The 19869-nt window shown below is 46.2% G+C and overlaps 1 protein-coding gene across 3 annotated transcripts in view; it reads right to left on the bottom strand.

Annotated features, from left to right (window-relative positions):
• The window catches only part of LOC137430140 (active breakpoint cluster region-related protein), a 102239-nt gene that overhangs the window by 38776 nt on the left and 43594 nt on the right, over positions 1 to 19869 (bottom strand). For all 3 annotated transcript variants that reach the window (XR_013623840.1, XM_068120749.2, XM_068120750.2), the window contains exons 3-7: positions 18178 to 18297; positions 17312 to 17497; positions 6974 to 7081; positions 6804 to 6864; positions 6600 to 6652 (exon numbers count right to left, since the gene is read on the bottom strand). Coding sequence is in view for 2 of the 3 variants with exons in the window: in XM_068120749.2 (XP_067976850.2) it covers positions 6600 to 6652; positions 6804 to 6864; positions 6974 to 7081; positions 17312 to 17497; positions 18178 to 18297 (528 nt within the window). In the remaining variant the exon portion in view is untranslated. The remainder of the gene's footprint in view (positions 1 to 6599; positions 6653 to 6803; positions 6865 to 6973; positions 7082 to 17311; positions 17498 to 18177; positions 18298 to 19869) is intronic.

The raw sequence follows: 19869 nt of genomic DNA, 5'->3' as shown, positions 1-19869 counted from the left end.
GTGTGTAACAGGGAGTGCGGAGGTGGAATGGACGGAGTGTGTGGGATGCACTGGAGGCGCCGGGCTTTGTGAGTGTGAAACGGATCGCGTGGTGTGAGCATGCAAGTGAAGCATGGACGTTGACCGGGTTAGCAGTTAGGGCGACGGATAGCGGGCGCTCGGTGCGCGGAGCGCTTTGTTGGATGCGAAGCCTCGCGCGGATCGATTCTGCGGCGCCCCGCTTCGGAGCGTCGCGCACGATTCGGGCCTGGCCCCGCCCCGCACGGTCGAGTCCGGGCCTTGTCGGGCGAGGCGACCGGTCCGGTTCAAGGGCGAGTGGGAGGAAGCGGAACGGTGCCCCCGGCGGTGGCGGGGTTCCGACCGGGCGAGATTGAGTCATCGGGCCCGGGACCGCAAGGTTCCGAGCCGCGATGATGCATGGAACCTCGGCCCGAGCATGCCTCCTCCCCAGAGTCGTGAATGCCGGACGGATCCAACTGCAGGCGACCAAACCACCCAAATTCATTGCTCGGCTTTGCGAAGCCGAGTTTTAATGATGTGACGACGCACCGAGGCTCAGATAAAGCGGACTGTGATGATGAGGATAGTGTTTTTGATCCGAAATTTAGAAAAGTGAATAGAATTGGCAGTAATTGGAAAATTTTTGATTGGTTGCAATTGGATGAGCCAAATTTATAGTGAGAGATACCCGATGTGGTGGGATGGCAACTCTGCCATCTCTCACAGCGGGGGCAAAGGAGCACTAGTCGTATGGGGTTTGGCAGTGAAAACTAGCCCGGGAGGGTTAGGATATCGTGTGTAGGGACTTAGAGATTGACCATAGGTAACGGTAAGGTTTAGGTAGCAACATTGAACCGGTAGTGGGGACATAGAGAGGGTAGTTGGATGATAATGACGAGGGAGCGCAATAATGTAAGGGGCGACTGTGAAGCGCAAGTTCCAGAGGGGAGTAGTTAGATGAGATGATGCCGTGTGTGTGAGGATCGAAAGTGTATTGAGCAGGGTATGAGTAAATGATTGTGAGTTGTATTGAGATTGCACAGGTGTGCAACTGAACAGGTGTATGGAGCAGTGTATGAGGGAGTGATGGTGATGCGTGTTGTGTTGACCCAAATGGTCCAGGGAGGAAGGAGGGTGCAGGTGGCACCAGGTGTGATTGCACAGGTGTGCAACTACAGGAGGTATGGAGAATGGTTGTGTGGAATACATGGAGTGTGGAATATATGGAGTATGGAATGGATGGTCGTGGAGTGAGTATGGTGGAAACTGTGGAGTGGAGTGGATGGTGCGAAGGTGTGGATGGGGGAAAGGAGGATGGACCCCATCGCGAATACCCAGGGAGGGTAGTTTAAGAGTTAGGTAGAGGGTACAGGTAAATTGTGGTTGGATATTGGCATCTGTGGTGCGTGTGGAAGAATTGAGTTTGGATGGGTGCATTAGTGTCGTGGAAATGGCTGGGCGTGTAGCCTGTTAGTATGTGTAGTTGATTGGGCACTCCACCACTGTGAGGATGTCGGCCAGGTGAGGCCGCAGGTGGGCTCTGGGAGCCGGTAGAGTTGTTGTGGATGGGGCCCGAGGATCCGGAGGACGGACCCGGGTAGCCCAGTGCCAGAGGGCACCGAGGGGTGAGAGAGCCAGGAGGGGCCTTCCCCAGTTAGATAGGTTAGGGTGAGGAGCTAGGTAAGCTCGGGTGGCAACTACAGTGGTGGAGGTGTGCAGGTGGGTAGACCTGCTGGGAGAGCTACACGACTCAGCCCGGAAATTGTGCAAGGGCACCGGGAGATGAATCGGGGGAGTGAGACCCCAAATTGATAAGCACCACAGTTTGGCCAATGGGAATTGGTTTTTAGAACCCATAGTGTAAGTTGGCCAATGGATTGGCAGGGAGAGACCCCGGGTAGTGTAAAGTGTGTTAATGTCATTTAGAAGGTAGTTAGGATGGAGATCTCCTCGCACCATCTACATCCACTCACCTGGGATGACGTACCTCCACACCATGCCATGTTTTTATTATTTTTATTGTGCAGATGTTTGGAATGTGAGACGCATCATGACGTGGGTGTGACATTGTGCTTTGTTGTTCCATCTCTTCCTCCTTATGAGGATTGATGATGAATTGGGTGATGGCGAATTTTGGATTAGTGGGAGTGAAGACGAATTTGGTGTAGGGGAAATATGGGGAAGACGAGACATTAGTGACGAATTTGTAATGTGTAGATTTTGTACATATGGGGTAAGGGCAAGGGTAGTGTAGGTCACATGTGGGGGGGCGTACGGTAGGGACGAGCTTTTCTCCGCTCCATCTCCATACGCACCTCGCTTTGCATTGCCTTTATTGATGTGTGCCCTTGTGACCTTACTCCTCACTCACCTGTCTTTCCCCCCCCCCCCCCCCCCCGTCTCCCACACGAGGACTGTGCGCCGAGGGGAGCGTGTGGGAGTCCGCCATTGTGCGCCCGAAACTCTCGCAACCACAGCTGTCTGCATCGATGCACCACCTTATGGACCACATGGCTGTGGCTGAGCACCACTGATGGACCCCATGGGTTGGGGCATGGCCCCTCTGCTGGAACCGGCCATGAAGGCCCGAGATCTTGCTGGCGGACCTTGGTCACAGGGCACCTATGCCATACAGGTGAACCACATGTAGTCGGCCCTGTGGGCCATAAATAAATAAAAACGGACACGTTTTGTGCAAGTTTTATGTCCAAATAGGCCGCCAGCAAAGAAGATGACAACAACTGGAAGAACCATGGCCAGCAGAGGGAGCCGAAGAGTAAGACACCACCAAGGGTTTGTTGTTTTTATTTTTATTAAGAACTGTGGTGACTGTGCACCGATTGGTGCTTGATGGTGTTTTGGTGCATTGTGGGTGCTTTCTGGTGCGTCGATGCAGAGCAGACTGTCTCCCCCACCAAAAAGAACAATCACAGGTCCTGGGTTAGTTTTGTAAATAAAATAGAGTCGTTGTAAATAATGCGCCCCCATCGTAAATGTATAGTTTGAAGACCATTCCGCAATTCGGTTAGTTGTGGGCGTGAGTCTGTTAGGCAGGGTGCAATGGAGCAGTGGGACATATTTATTTGTGTTTTAAAACTGTCACATTCAGGGTCAGGTTAAATGTAGAGGGAACTACACCTACGTGCCACACTAAAAGTAAAAGTAATAGGCCCGGGCCGTGCCTAAGAGGAGGAGGGTGCAGTGTTGTGGATATGAGAATTGTGTTTTTTTATTGTGTAGTACATTGTAAAATATCACCCTCCTTCCTCCAGTTGTGTATAAAGGTCAAAGTGCGTCCCGTAATTAGGTCATAAACAATCACGTTGGCCAATCATAGATTTCCTCCTTGTTGGTAGTTTATTTCCTTATTCTATGTAGGTTAAGGCTGTGTCTTCCATTAATTGACACTCCATTGCACCGAATTCAAATAGATAGATCCCCTTTCATTTTCATTCCCAAAGCCCCATTCCCAAAGCCTCTACTGCCAACTGCATTTGCCGCCATTACGGCGTGGTCAGCTCGGGGAAGAAGGGCGTGCCCGCCCATCGTCATCAAGGGTGGAGCCAGAGAGCCCGTGCCCACCAATCAGGGCCGAGGCTAGCTCACCGATGGGCGTGCCCTGGAGGCCGGCGGCTTGATCACCGGAGGCGTTATATAAGCGCGCGCGGAAGCCTTTGAAGGAGTTCCAAGAAAGAGTTGCGCCAGAGACGGCAGAGGAGTTCTAAGTTCTAAGAGTTGCGCCAGAGACGGCAGATGATCCCAGACGAGCCCTCGGAGAAAGAAGGGAGACACGTCCTGAGGTGAGCCAGAGAAGCAGCTTTGGCTCCACCAGTAGTTTTGGCTCCACCAGCAGCTTTGGCTCCACCAGCAGTTTTGGCTTCACCCGCAGTTTTGGCTCCACCAGCAGTTTTGGCTCCACCAGCAGTTTTGGCTCCACCAGCAGTTTGGCTCCACCAGCAGTTTGGCTCCACCAGCAGTTTGGCTCCACCAGCAGTTTGGCTCCACCAGCAGTTTGGCTCCACCAGCAGTTTGGCTCCACCAGCAGTTTTGGCTCCACCAGCAGCTTTGGCTCCACAAGCAGCGTTGACTCAACCAGGCAGCTTCGACCCGTTACCCCGCGGGAACCAGATTGCGGTGGCATCGGTGGCCGTCGAGGTCCAGCCCGACGTCCCGTGCGGGATCAAGCCCGAACCATCTGCCCAGCTGAACCTTCCCATTCCTCCTTCCAATCGTTCCTGCCTTCATTCCCCATTCGTGTGAGTCCGTCTTTGTTTGTTCTGTCCTGGGTTAAGTAAGACTGCATAGGTAAGCTAAGTTTCACTGTGTCCTTCTGGTCCGTCCCTCTTTCTGCTTTATTTTATTATCTTTCCTCCTCCTTGGTTTCTTTTGGTCCTGTAAATAGTAATAATAAATCATATTCGTATTTCCTACCTCTTGTTTTCTTTCCTCTGCATCCGTCGTTGTTGTCTTTTCCCTCATTGGACACCTGTGGCGCGATTTTGGCCAACGTTTCAGGATCGGGTTAGTCTTGGTAACAGTTCGTGCTGCGGTTGCTAAACACCGCTCGGCAATCAAGTAACATCTTATCCGCGGTACGAACGGGGCTGTGCACCGGCCTTTCCGGAGGCCGCGGTGCAGCTTCAGGGACCACGTCGGTCAGCAATAATCGAGGGGACTAATCCCCCCTCAAAGGGGAACCATAGGCCGACGTTGGGTTCCGTAACAATATATATATATATATATATATATATATATATATATATATATATATATATACATACACATACATATACACATGCATAAATAAACCACCAAATGCTTTCAGAAATGATGCAGTTCAACCAAAAACGTCATTCAGCAAAGGCAGCCAATCAAAGCTAATCACAAGAACCAATTCATACATTTACTTGGAAAATTTAAATGAGGCAAGGATGATCGGTTATAAAAGATTGTAATACAACAGGTTATAAAAGGAGCACATCAACACATGTGCTCCTTTCATAACCGAATGATATTGTTGCGGTTTTGAGTTTGTGCAGTGAGTTTAATAAAGGTTAAAATTTCCCCCTCATAGTTAGTCACACAAGCAACATGTAGCCTCGCGATAGTGTAGTTATTTCTTAGTATTTGTGAGCTTAGTCCTTTTCCATTGTTAGTTCTGCGTTGAATAGAGTCAGGAGAATAGGCCCTACTTCTACCGACTTTCCAGCTTCCCTAGCCTCATGCCCTTTGCGCTAACTTTGGTTCATTTTGGGCGAATTAACACGAGGCAGGCTAGGAGGGTCGGGGCGGAGCCGAAGGAGGGGCGGCAGAAGCGCTGACGGTAAGCACGAGCCGGCAATCAGGGCTCAGAGGTGGTGGCAGCGGCGCTGCGTCACAGGGCGTGGTAAGAAGGTTCGAGAGGGTTCCAGAAGGTTCGGGGGGCGTACCTATATAACCCATTGCGCAAAGCCCCCGAGAGGACTCGCTGATGAGAGAGAAGGACTCTCGCTGATGAACAAAGGACTGCCCAGGCAGAACTCGCGCGCACTAACCAACGTGGAGGAATCGAGGAAGAGGAGTTGTGAGCGTCAGAGAACGATGAAAGATACGCGGGCGAAGCAAAACGCACATGAACCGAAATACGCGCTTTTGTAAGTGACGCTCGGTTGAGTTTGAGGCCGATCAATATACAGTGCATTAAGACGCGCGAGTGAGAACGGCTGTGTAATCGCCAGCTGCGCTGAGAGTCCCGCATTTGCCGTGCCACCTCATCATCTGCCTTTGTTCGGGAGACGCGCTATGAGGTTCCTTCCATCGCCTGCTGCCATCTCCGCGGGACGTGCCGGGACCGTGGAGAGCCGGACGGGGCCGTTCCTGGACGACCACGTCGACGCGGTTGGCTGAACCTCAACCCATCTGCAATTCCCTGTGTGAGTGTGACGGGCCCGAGTCCAGGGGATAAGATAAGATTAACTAAGTGCTGCTCTGTGTCTCTGCGTCCCCGATCATTGTACATACGTGTGGGAATAATTAAACCTGTGTTCTTCCTTTCTTCCATTCGATCGTTCCTGTGGTTTCTTCATTGGCTAAGCGTGGTACGAATAGAACCGCTCGAATCGGGTTCCACTAACTAAGACTGCACAGACCACGTGGTACTCATTCCGCTCGGCGTACTCAAACCACACGTGGCTCGTGCGAAGCTTGCTTCCTCGCTTCCGGGGCGGCGCAGGGAATTAGGTACGAACGAGAATTGGTCCCGAGAGCCTACTCTGCGTTTGCCCGGAAGGGACGTGTCAAGTCTCGGTTCCGTCAAGCCCAGAAAGAACAAGGGGATTAACCCCCCCTTGGTAAAGGGAAGAAGAGCGGCGAAGAACCGTAACAATATGTTCACAAAAAAGGCGAGTCCGCACTCAATCTGCCAAACCTTTTCATGATGCCAACATCCCTACCTCCTGGCTTGGTCCTACATCAACCATTTTCATTAAAAAACGTCAAACCTTTACTATGGATCAAAATTCTTGGGAATTTGTACAGATGCAGCTGAAAACACAGACATATTCTCAAAAGCTTACACATGTCAAATTTGTGTTTAGCAGAGGCAGAGGAGCAGTACTTACGTGCAACACCAATGTACTTCGCATCACACGATCAACGGGCTGGTACAGCAAGGCTGCCGCAGGAACAGAACACCAAACACCTCATGAGCACCTGATTTGCCATCATTGTATAGTTATGCACTTTTTGGAGCTTTAGAAATACAAAATGAACAACCAGCAATCACAATGAGGAACCAAAATGGTTGGTTTTTAAGCACAAAGCACCTTCCAACGAAGCGATTCTTGTCTGCTCCTTTGAGCCCTTTGGTATTTTTACCTTCAAATGCTGTGGGGAACACAAACCATTGTATATGTCACAGAAAGAGCAACAACAACAAAAAGAGAGCAAAGCAGAATGAGCAAACCCTGCCATAATTCACGCATCCAGAACTCACCATTGAAATCTCAGCAAACTGCAGGCTCGTTTGGCAACATTTGTCTACCATTTCCACTGCGGCCTGATAATTGTTCACAAATCCCTCGTAATGGCCCAATGAATTAGTCTGCGGAAATACAAAGGCAACTTTACAAGGAGAGATGCCAAATGTTACTTTTGGGAAGTAACATGAAGACAAATGTGTTTCCACCTTCCCCCAAAAAGATTGTTTTGGCCTCAAACCACTTTAAGCTCATTTTTTGATCCCAAACCCAATGACCCGCATCAAGTAACTTTGTAAGACTCAAAACCAAACCAAAATGTTACATTGTTATTAAATAGGTAATGCGGCCTAGTAGCTGGTGTTTGCGAATGCATATTTGATTCTGAATTCAGCTCACTTGTTGTACAGTATTATTGAGGTGCAGCTTTTGTTTCATGCATGAATTTGCAATTTATATCGGGTGCTGGAGAAAACTCTACTACTCTTCATTAAAGACACCATGGGATATTTAATATCCACCAATTACCACTGCTGGCAGACATCCTCCAGCTTAACGTCCCTCCGATGGATGGCGCACACGTTGATTCGTCGCTCTGTTTGATTCTCCATTCATATGCAGCACAAGGCGGTGGTGTAGCATCATTGGCTGAGGGTGCGGCTGTGCCGCTGATGCAGTACCCTCTGCTGGTCAAGGCAGGAATTTGGTCAGGGTACTCACCGACACTTCACGAATTTGACCATGGTATCTTTCTACGTCCACCAATGAATGCTGGGAGACGGTAATAAATTAGCTCTAAGTACAGTATATTAAATATTACTACCAACCTAAATACCCTCCTCTTTACTCTCAAGGCTGTGGCCCCTAGTCTTGTCAGTGTCCTTTCTGCTGAAAAACTCTTCTGTACTTATTTTCTCTATACCCTTCATTATCAACATCTTCATCATATCTCCGCTTAACTGCCTCCTATTGAATGTATAAGCTCCTGTCCCGTGTCCCCGTTAATCACTCCTCATAGCTTCGTCTATCTAGGCCTGGAATCAATGTAGTAGTTCGACGCTGAAACCCAATTGATCCCCCTACGAATGCAACCTAAAACCCCGTTTACTTTACCTACAGCTGCCTGGCACTGTGCTGTTTGCTTTCCCCATAAATATTACCACCCGCATATGATTCTCCTGTGTCGCACACTCCAAGACAGCCCGCTTTCCCCATAAATATTACCACCCGCATATGATTCTCCTGTGTCGCACACTCCAAGACAGCCCCCCTTGCATCATTTAATGTGGCAAAACCCTCTCAAGCACAAATTTGTCAAGAAATTAGTTTCATAGTTGATGATGTGACCAAAGCAATGAAAGTACTGGTCATTTGGCAACAATTTTTTTATACATTTTTTTTATACTGTACACTTTATACGAGTACATCGATCAAAATATCTTTGGTTATAAATCTGGCAAATTTTCTTACAATATGGAACTTTTGAAATGACGTAATCCTCCCCAGAATGCTTGGCAAGCATGTGGAGAAACCCCTAGAAACAGAGGTGTTTGAGGCACCCCAAAGTGTCGTGTGTGTGTTGAGGATTATTACTTAAAATGGCTCACAAAGCTTCTAAAATAACCAAAAAATACTTGGAAAAGTACCTAAGAGAAAATGGTGTGCCTCAGTTTTACAACTCTTGTTATGCAATCTCAGCTCACCAAATGGACATTTGCCCATACTGCAAACTCCTGACAATGTGGGCCTGTGTCAGATTGCTAATTCGATGTCAAAACCTCCGTCGGATCGCCACCAGTGAATGCACTTTGAACCTTGTGAGTGCCACCTATGGACATGGCAGGCTCGGTGATTTATTGAATGGATGTGTGCATTTGGAAAGATGGTGCTGTGCGTCATTACTAAGTAACGGTAAACAACTCTTCGGCAAAGGACATCTTTGCAAACGTGAAAATACACATAGATTGTGTGCTTCTGAACATGGATGGAAAGGACATATCTGGGGCTTGTGAAAGCACATGGTAAGTTTAAAATCCACTTTTAAAATGATGATATTTACTGTTAATCATGTTGAAGGGAAAAGGGAGTGGGAACTATGAGGGCTGTTGTAAATATAGTTTGTTTCGTTGCAGGGCCACAAGAAGAATTATACTAGGTTTTGCAACTATTGCTAAAACAAATGTGTATGTATGTATGTATGTATGTGTATATGTATGTACACTACATGACCAAAAGTATGTGGACACCCGAACATCGAACATCTCATTCCAAAATCATGGGCATTAATATGGAGTTGGTCCTCTCTTTGCTGTTATAACAGCCTCCACTCTTCTGGGAAGGCTTTCCACTAGATGTTGGAACATTGCTGCGGGGATTTGCTTCCATTCAGCCACAAGAGCATTAGTGAGGTCAGGCACTGATGTGCGATTAGGCGTAGCTCGCAGTCGGCGTTACAATTCATCCCAAATGTGTTTGATGGGGTTGAGGTCAGGGCTCTGTGCAGGCCAGTCAAGTTCTTCTACACCAATCTCGACAAACCATATCGATATGGACCTCGCTTTGTGCATGGGGGCATTGTCATGATTAAACAGGAAAGGGCCTTCCCCAAACTGTTGCCACAAAGTTGTAAGCACACAATCGTCTAGAATGTCATTGTGTGCTGTAGCGTTAGGATTTCCCTTCACTGGAATTAAGGGGCCTAGCCCAAAGCATGAAAAACAGCACCAAACCATTATTCCTCCTCCACCAAACTTTACATTTGACACTATGCATTCGGGCAGGTAGAGTTCTCCTGGCATCCGCCAAACCCAGATTCATCTATCGGACTGACGGATGGTGAAGCATGATTCATCACTCCAGAGAACGAGTTTCCACTACTCCAGAGTCCAATGACCGCGAGCTTTACAACATTCCAGCCGACGCTTGGCATTGCGTGATCTTTCACACCGATCAGGGGACCTTTCACATAGCAGCAAAGGGGGGGGACCAACTCGATATTAATGCCCATGATTTTGGAATGAGATGTCCGACGAGTACATACGGGTGTGATGTTTGGGTGTCCACATACTTTTGGCCATGTAGTGTATGTATGTATATATGTATATGTATGTATGTATGTTATCCACTGACACCGCTCGCTTGTATTAACAGAAAATGGTACGAACTCAAGTGTGAATTGCATTCAGTAACACAACAATTATGGTTAACCATTTTGAGATTGACACTTTCATTTAAATGCTGAAAATTATGTTAAAAACACAATTTCATTTACAGATTTCACGCTAGCAATGGCAGGTTAAAAGTGCCCAATGAGCAGAACCAAGTCATTGAAAATGCACACACAGCGCATGTGCAAAAGGCCTCGGCCTCGTTGGCATTCATATATCATTTTGAAAGTCCCTTATTTCTGAAGTCAACGAAGGCCGTTCGGGCACTCAAACATGTGCAGTAACTGAACACATTCCGCAATGTATCCCTCATTTTGGGAGGCTCCTTTTAGATTAGGTCTAGAAACTAATTCTTTTTTTCAATTTCATTTCTCACTTCCACTCTCCCATACCACCATGCTCCATCTTCCCCAACCAAGGTAACGAGTTATTCATATCGCAAAAATGTTGTTGTTGAGCATGACACCCAACTATCTGCTGCTTTGGAATTTCGTAAAGTAGAACTGCAAAATCTTCAGTTACGGCCTGCCCGAACTGTTGTTTGTTGAATTCCTTTAACGCAAAGTTGATAGCGGAAAGAAATGTCTCGAGGTTACTCAATAGCTGATGCAAATTGCAAAGTCATCAGCATAACTAAATCTTTGGAGCTCTGATAAATCAGATTTAATCTGTCTGTCTTCCTTTGTGCACATCACCAAGAGAAATGATTCTAACTTGCGAAACTTGCTAATAAGATGATGGACGGAGCGGTGACGAGGCCCTCAATTTCACACATAAATGATGTGAACCTTGGCTGGAGCAAAAGGAAACTTAGCAAACATGCCAAATGGCTCTCCACTTTCTCAAAGAGTGCATTCAGTTTGAAACCATGGCATTCATCTCACAGTGATTTAGGGCCGAGCTGCAAGTTGAGCACTGGTCATACATTCTTCAAACCACCCTCTTTATACCAACCATCATGGGCAACTTACATTGGCAAATGTGATGCACGCATACAACAATCAAGCAATTAGAATGGCTTGTTATGACGTACATATTTGAGCACTTAGCTCGTAATTATGAACTCCCAGGTTCAAATCCTGCCAGCTTTTTGGTCCTTTTTATTATTTTACAGTGATTAAGGCTCATTGAAGCACTTCCACATACATCACATATCAGGAAGTACTTGCAGATGCATCACTTTGCATGTACATCACATGTGGGAAATGCTTGCACATACATAATGTAACAGATCTGGTCTGGGCGGGGGAGGAGTGTTTAGAGAGTCCTTGTCTCCTCTGCCCCAGTGTTTGTGTGTTCCTAAGACTCACCTTTACCCCACCAGAAATTATTGAATGTTCCCTGATATACATTTTTCTTTGTGTACTTTTTCATTCTGAGCAACACATGGCAATCTGCAGCCCACAACGTGGCATAAATAGGCCAAAAGTAGTGATGCACTGGGGTCCTGCACCATCGGGCCCAAAGCCATCAGGCAGTCCATGGGATAGTATTTTCCAGGCTGTGTCAGTCAGCCAATGGGTGCGTGCTGCGGGGGGTTTGATTCTCCCCGCAGGACGTTCTAAAAACGCAAAAACCACGCACATCTCTTTTGCTTATGGGTGGTTGCTCTCCTGCTGCTTACCAATACCTGTCCGCTTAGAGGTACTTCCCTAGCCTACTGTTCCTGTACTCAGTGGTTTGTGGAGAGACCGTGGCAGAGGAAGTGATAATGAGCATAGAAGAGGAGGCACGAGCATGTATCGTAGTGGTAGTGTAGGAAGTGTGCACGACCCTACAGGTGCAGGACTCCATGCTGTTGGAGCTGGAGGAGGGGTACGACCGTCGGCTGGAGCCAATGGTTACCAAAAGGTACATGGGCTCCTCCAGGAATGCTGAGAGGAGGAACTTATCCAGGTAATAGGAGACTTGATGGGGGCTCCTCCCAATGGGATATGTGTGCCAGGATACATGCAGTGCAGGGCGGAGTGTCTGCATGTGAACTGCCTATGCCCAAGCTCGATGCCTCATCATGGGTGTGCACGGCCAACGCCGAACCGCCAGTGTGTGAGGCGTGAAATCCGGTGCACACTTGAACTGCCAGCGTGGAAAGTCAAGGCCACAGCCCATGTATGTTGGCATGTGGGTGTACGTGGCCGATGTTGAACCGCCAATGTGCAAAACGTGCAATTCAGCGTTTGTTGAGCTGCTGACGCAAGAGGTTGAGGTCACGCCATCTTTGGATGATGGCACGGGTGAGTGCAAGTACACGTGGAAAGTTCTGAGTGTGGAGACTTTGGTGAATGTTGGCGATATGTGTAGGATGGAAGAAGAGTAGGAGGGAGATGGAACACCACCTGATTAGCCACCAGTAGAGACGGACTGGCTAGAGTTAGGACTGGGGTAGCTCCCCACTGAGTATGTGCACGTGGGTTAGACTAGGAGGGGAGTTGTGTTTTATAAATGGCCAGCCGGATGCTGTCACAACTACAGACTCGTCGATGAGTCTCCCAGAGAGGGGGCAGTGTTACCAATCCAGGCTATGGAGGGGTAAGATTGGGGCAGAGATTAGAATAGTTATGTCGGAGTGTAAGTTAGTACAAGTGTAATGTAATTCCCATGAGATATAGTGTCAACATGTGTTTAGAGAGCCCTCATCCCTGGCCCAGTGTTTATATTTAAGCTACGGCATTCCCCCCTCACCCTGCCCCCCCCCCCCCCACATCTTGAACTTTCTCTGATGTGCAGCTACCTTCATGTACTTTTAGATTCTGAGCAGGCCGCAGCAATCCCCAGCCCACAACGTGGCATAAATGGGCCAAAGGTCATGCCGCACTGGAGACATGGCCAAATATGGACACCATCGGGCTCTACGCCATCAGGTTGTCCGTGGGGTGGAATTTTCCAGGTTGTGCTTTAGCTGCATAAAATAGTGAAGGCACCATTAACTAATATGGCAGTCCCAGATGAAGACCCCTTGGTGGTAAAAACATCAAATAGGAGCCTTGTTTGCTGGGCAGCTATGCCAATTGGTGGTGCCTTCATTTTTTTATATGGACTTTCCCAACCACAACCAGCTTTCTGTATGCAGGAACGAGTGACAAGATATCGCAGGAAGGGATAAAGGGGAACAGCGAAGTAACAAGAAGTGATCCCACAACCTAAGCACATTCTATTAAATGTGAGATGCTATCAATATTTTTGATATATACATGACTTTCATTCAAAATAAAATCAAAACATAGCTTATCAATAGCAATCATAGCAAAAATCAATAAGAAAGCAAAACAAATAAAAATCAAAAATGACACCTAGCACGGCCTCACGCTGTTGAAACCAAAGCTTTCAGAATCATTGGAATCTCCCGCGATGAATCCAACTCTGAGGGCCTTTCACTCACTCACTGCAGGCAGGTTGGTGGTCTTTCTGTCTTCTGCAGACTCCTCTCTGGCCTAGCCCCCCCAGCCCTGTCTGTGCTCTGTCCCCCAAATATTCCTTCAGGTCGCACAAGATCTGCCAGCAACCCTCTTCTGGTAAAACTGCCCAAATCAAGACTCTCTGCTCACCTTCACTCCTTCATTCCTCTTTTCTCCCGCCTCTGGAACAAACTCCCTCACTCTCTTCAATCCCACTCCTCCCTCCAGGTCTTCAAAACAGCTGTTCACCACCATCTTTTATCTTCCCCCATCCAATACCCTGATCTTTTCTACCCCTGTTAATTCACCCCAAATGCACTTTTCTGAAATACCGACTTTTTTCCTGGAAGTTCTAGCAGTGTCCATGTGGTTTTTGTTTTTTTACCTCTCCCACCTCCCACCCCTCTTCCCACACCTCCACCCCCCCCTCTTCCCACACCTCCACCCCCCCCCCCCACCACCCCCCCTCCCCCCAAGCCCTCTACCTCCCACAGATCTCCCAATGTCCCTGCTCTCAAATGTTGTACTTGTGTGCTTCCCCCTCTCTCCATCTTGTCTCCCGCTCCCTTTATTTCGTCTTATGTGTACGTTTGTTTTTTTGTCATTAATGTTAGCTCTTACACGAGCCTCGATCTTGTATCCAAAAAAATAAATAAACTATACTAAAGTCAGCTACATGAGTTCACAACACACTTTCACATGCATGGCCTGGCCAAGATTGCCTTACGAGTAGCGGGACTGTAAGGAAGCAATATAAAACAACAGATAAAAAGGGACAGAAAAATAATAATAATAATAATATTAATAAAATCTTCATCATCATCACATTCGTTTCATGACCGTTTCCTCTATTTTGGAGGATTTCTCGATTGATGATGGCAGGCCTCCATTTTGTTCTTTGGTACACATCTTCCTTCTTTAAACAAATCATTCTCATGTCATTGTTCACACCTCCCTGCCATGTTTTCTTCGGCCTGCCGCTTGGTCTTTTTCCATTTGTATCAAAACTTGCTCTCTCCTTAATGGTTTCATTCTCTGTCCTTCTGGCTGCATGACCAAACCATCAAAGCCTCTTTTGTTCTAAGATACCTTATCCTAGTTCTTGCAGCTACTTCTGCTCCACCACCGACATCCCCTAATTAATAAAATGTATTCACCCTTTGAATTTCCACTCCAAATCACATAGATCCCTGCAATGTAGTGTTATAGACTTGTATAGTTCCTTTGAAGCATTTCTTACATTTGCAACTATCAGCTGCCAAATTCAAACGACTTTTCATTCTGCTATAGTTATTGGGGCACCACAATTCAAAAACAGAGCACTGAATAGAGTTTGCCCCCAACACCTTTGCCACACAGAGCGGATGACCACTTTGCACTTTTCTTCCTTTTGCCACTAACCGTTCATTTTGACTTGCCCAGATTTACACTGGGTCCTTTATTCTCCAACACCTCCTTCCATATGTGACACATAATATTCGCTTCTTGCTCTGTCTCGGCTGCTAAGGCTAAATCATCCACATAATTTCCACGGAAATCCTACTCTAACCTCTTTAGTGAGTTCCTCCAACACAAGAATAAACAGTTGACTTCGCACGGATCTCTGATGTGAATCAACCTGTACAATGGATTCTGTACATCCTTATTTTGTTCTCACTGCTGTTGTCGGACTTTGAGACAATGCCATTACTACCCTTACAAGCACGTATGTCACTCTCTGCCTAAGTGCCCATTCAACAACTTTCCTCGGTATTCTCTCACATAGCACGTACAACACATGCAGCCGAGTACATAATCTATTGATGGAAAAGGGCAAGACAAATGCGAGGATTTTTCAAGATCTTCTTCTTTGTCAAGTAGTACAAGGCTGCGAATAGCACCATTGGCTGAGAGCGCAGCTGTGCTGCTGATGCAACCCTCTCTGTAGATTAGGGCAGGAAATTGCAATTTGGCTAGGGTGCTGGCGATAGATAGACTACTCTTCGTGAAGGACACCACGGGTCTTTAACGTCCACCAACTAATGCTGGCAGACAGGACTCCCAGTTTAACGGCCATCTGAGGGACGGCACACATATTGATGCCTCAATCTTCCTGAGAGAAACCAAGATGACTGATTGTAGTAGGCCGATACTCAAACCCAGACTAGACGGCTCAGAGGCGAGTGTGCATACCTCTACGCCATCCTGCCAGGCCTTTTTCGAGATCTACAAATACGTGACACAATTTCCTCTTTTCAGCCAAATACTTCTCTGGGATCTATCTAACAATGAAAATTCCATCATTGTAGATCATCCTTTCATGAATTCGAACTGGTTCCCATATATACTTATGACCTCCCTTATTCTCTCATCAATCACCCTTTCATATACTTTCAAGGCTTCTTCCATCAATGTGATCCCTCTATAAGTCTACACGATGAAGGTAAGTAACGGATCCCCCTTCATCTTAAAGATAGGTACACTAATGCTAAGAAACCAATTATGAATATGTCCACAATTCCATGTCATTGTGCAAAGGTTTGTTATCCATTTTACTCACAGCTCACCTGGTGATCCTATCATTAAAAAAAAAATACAATTCCCATCAGACCAGGCGATTTGCCTTTCTTCATCTTTTGAATTGCAATTCTATGTTCCTCGTTTCATTGCTATCTCATTTTCTGCACCTTCTCTTTTGTTGGATGCAGCAACTACATCTGACTCGTTCTCTTCCTTCAGCAAATTACCCAAAAAAAAAATTCAACTCTCTTTCATTTTCCTCTTTGAAACCTGGTGTTGGCTTAGTGGTTAGGGTGCCGGCTTGGGATCCTGGGTTCGAATCCCGGTCGATCGCTGAATTAACGCCAGGGGGGTTGACTCGACCTGTCATCCTTCCGAAGTCGGCAAATTGAGTACCAGTTCACTGGTAATTCCCTGTGTGTCGCAAGAGGCGACTAACAGGGTTGGCGGCAGGATGGCATCTGGACATAAAGCATTGCTTCAAAAAGGGGACCACGGTGCCCGAAAAAGGCCAACCCCTGCTCTGCGGGGAAAATGGCCTCTAAAGGTGGTCATTTCAATTTCCTCTTTCTTAACTAAAACGTTTCCCTGCTCTCTTTTCAAACACTCTACTCCTACTACATCCCTGCTATCCTTCATGGTGATGATTATGATCACCATCATCATCATGATGATATTTGTGAATGATGGATTGAAAGACTTGCAGATTGTAAAGTTAATTTAGAAATTGATGAAACGCAGGTTGTACGTGTCACCAAATTTCAAGTTATATAACTAAGCGAGTAAGATACCATGGTCAACTCATGACCAAGCTTATTGCTATAAAGTGAAAAAGAAGAGGGATCAAGTACAGCACCTTGAGGAACTCTCTGATTAATAAAATAATAACTACTCCTTTCACGCCATCAGGCGCATAGGGCTGCCAAGCAAGTTTATTTGGCTCGAGGGCACAATCCTGGATTAAAATCTATTATAATGGATAATAATAGATTATATTTAACGAGTATAATGATTGTGTTACATTTTACATTCATATAAGGCCCATGGAGGAAGTTGGAAGTATATAACGTGTGGGACAAAGGCATTAGTAGACAACTGTATGAATTACACGACATAAGTAAATAATTAACAAACACATGCAACATGGGATTTGAATTGGGGTTCCCTGCTTCATGACGGGAACAACCGTTGAGATGGGAACAACAAAAAGGCAACCCAATAGGTTAGGAGTAAATAAACTGACGAAAACTGAACACTTAGTGAAACAGATAAAGGGTCTTGAGATGTTACGTACCAACTCGAGGAACAGATGTCCAACACAGCTGCTGTCATCATCCTGCAAAACCTGAGGCTTCAAGCCATTGTAAAATTTCTGGTGGATCCTGAAAATCTCAGGCAGGCGGTAAAAAATAATCTCGATTTGCTGTTTCGAAAGCGTTGGCTGGGACGTGGTGGCCGAAGCACGCAGAGGTTTCAGAGGCTGTAGGGAGGATGAAGGCAACTGAATGACAGTCTCACTGAGAAAAGGTCAGGTATAGTTACAGTCAAAGAACACATTGGGTGCTGTCCTTGGGGAAGCAAAGTTAAATAATTATGGTGTTAACGATTAGCCTCAAATTGTAACCGGGAAGAAAGATGTTAAAAGTTGATATGAAATCCGACTCAGTTGCAATCTGGGAAATGGCTTAGTTGCAGTTAAACTCCTGCTTTAAGTTAAACTGTGCTTACGACAGTCATAAAGCCAGAAACGGGTCCGTGGATCAATTCCTTTCCCCGGGGAGGAAGTAGGGAGGAGGGAGGAGGGAGGGGAAAGCTGGCGATTTGTTAATAAAAGACTTCTCAAGCCTATGTAGGATAACTGATACTGTGGTTAGCAGTGTACCAGGTGACAATGATTTATGCGGTGGGTGATTCTGTGTTTTTCACAGACTGCAACCGAGCTGGAATCCATTTTCTTTTAAAATAACTTTCTTCCCAGATACAATTTAGAGATCTTGCATTAGCTTGTAATGGGTACCTAAACAGGGTGGATATATGGCAGGAACCCTTGCAACAAGTGCTGGTGTGGCACATGAGTTCATGGTCACCATTCAAGTTAAGAGGTGATTATATATACATACTAATATTTGTAATTAGAAAATGAAAATATTATTACATTACCAGAATGAGAGCTTCCAGTTGGCTGAGGTAAATTTCTTCACTGGCCAGAATGCCAGAAAGAACCATCTTCCTCATAGCGAGAACTTTCCCCACATCCCCCTCCTCACTCTCCACCTCCGTCTGCAACGAGAACACAACACAATTTCCAAAAGGCATTATGGAATAATAATTACTTAGCTTGTTTTCTTATTACTTAGCTAACTTAGCTTAGTTTCTAATTACTTAGCTTAATAATAATTACTTTCACATGTGTTTCGGTTTCACAACAATGGTAAACATTTATAGGTACAAAGTTTGAATAGCGAGGCTGCATTGCTGGGTTGTTTGATGGTGTGGATGGAGCGGAGGCTGTGGATCTCCTGATGTTGGCTCAAAGCCACCATTTGAGGACCCACCATTTGGAGAGGATATGGACTCAAAGGGTCGAAACCTTTATGAAGAACGGACCACAGCTGATGATCCAGGCAGTAAGAAAATCTATCAATTGCTGGCAAGTCAATAAAGTTCTTTACGTCAACAACTATTTTGAATTTGGCAATCTTTTACTATAATGGAGCAAATGTGGATATCAGCAAAACACCAAAATTAAGATTCAACAGTTCTTGGGCCTACGTAGAGGGTCCAAACTACCTCTGGTTCTAACCCCAATATTGGCCCTTAAGTGGCCACCCAAGGCCAGCAGATGTACCCATTCACATACTCCAGCACATGCTCAGGCAAACTAAAAAAGGTACTCCAGCCCAAAGGGGGAGGGGTTACCCACCAGCTAAGATAAAGTTAAATAGAGGGTGTTGTAGATTTTTTTTATAATTTACAGCATCCTTTAAATGGTAATACTGTATCATGCTTTAGGAATAGCCGATACAATTGTGAGGAACAGCTCACCTTTGTGCACGTCTGTGCGCGTCTGTGCGCATCTATGTAGGTTGGGTGTGTGTTTGTGTGTGTGTCTGCTCGTGTGTGTGTGTGTGTGTGTGTTTCTATCTGTGTGCGCATCTGTCCGTCAGTGTGTGTCTGTCTGTGTGCGTGCATGCCTGTCTGTGTGTGTATTTCCACATAGTCTATGAGCCATGCGGACTGCGGAGATATAAAAATTAAAGGAAATAAAAATCTACACGTATAACAACACCATGAACCTCACCTCTTGTAAAGAAATAAAAGTTTTGGTAATATCAAGTTTTTCACACTATTTGTTTTGATTCATGAATCAAAATAATGGCATCTAGTACCCAGGACGTGTCCGTGGCCAAAACCTTCAAAAATAAGAGACATTTGAGATGTTGATATACATATATATATAGTGATGTAGAATAAACGGGAGCATGAAATGATCAAAATAATAATAATAATAACAATAAAGGAGTCTTATATAGCCCCATCAAGCAGAGTGAACTACCCTCATGACGCTTTACATTATCATGCGAACGCACACACACCGCACACACACACACAAACATACACACACACACAGACACACCTTCACTCTTGCCCTATTACTCTCCCTCCCCATTCAAAACCCACAGATGTGTACTCCCCTTCCTTCTCCCCTCCCTCCCCCGCACATGTACACAGACATACTCTCGATCTCTGTCCCACCTCAAACCAAAGGGAAAACAGGACTTAGACTTTGAAAGACTTGTGAAACAGATAGGTTTTGAGGGAGGTTTTAAAGGCAGGAAGAGAGTCAACATG

Source organism: Myxine glutinosa, chromosome 6 (genome assembly GCF_964187855.1).
Source record: "Myxine glutinosa chromosome 6, kmMyxGlut1.1, whole genome shotgun sequence".
In the NCBI taxonomy this organism is placed as follows: domain Eukaryota; kingdom Metazoa; phylum Chordata; class Myxini; order Myxiniformes; family Myxinidae; genus Myxine; species Myxine glutinosa.
The sequence above is the reverse complement of the archived record's forward strand: the minus strand, read 5'-3'. Positions and strand labels throughout refer to the sequence as shown.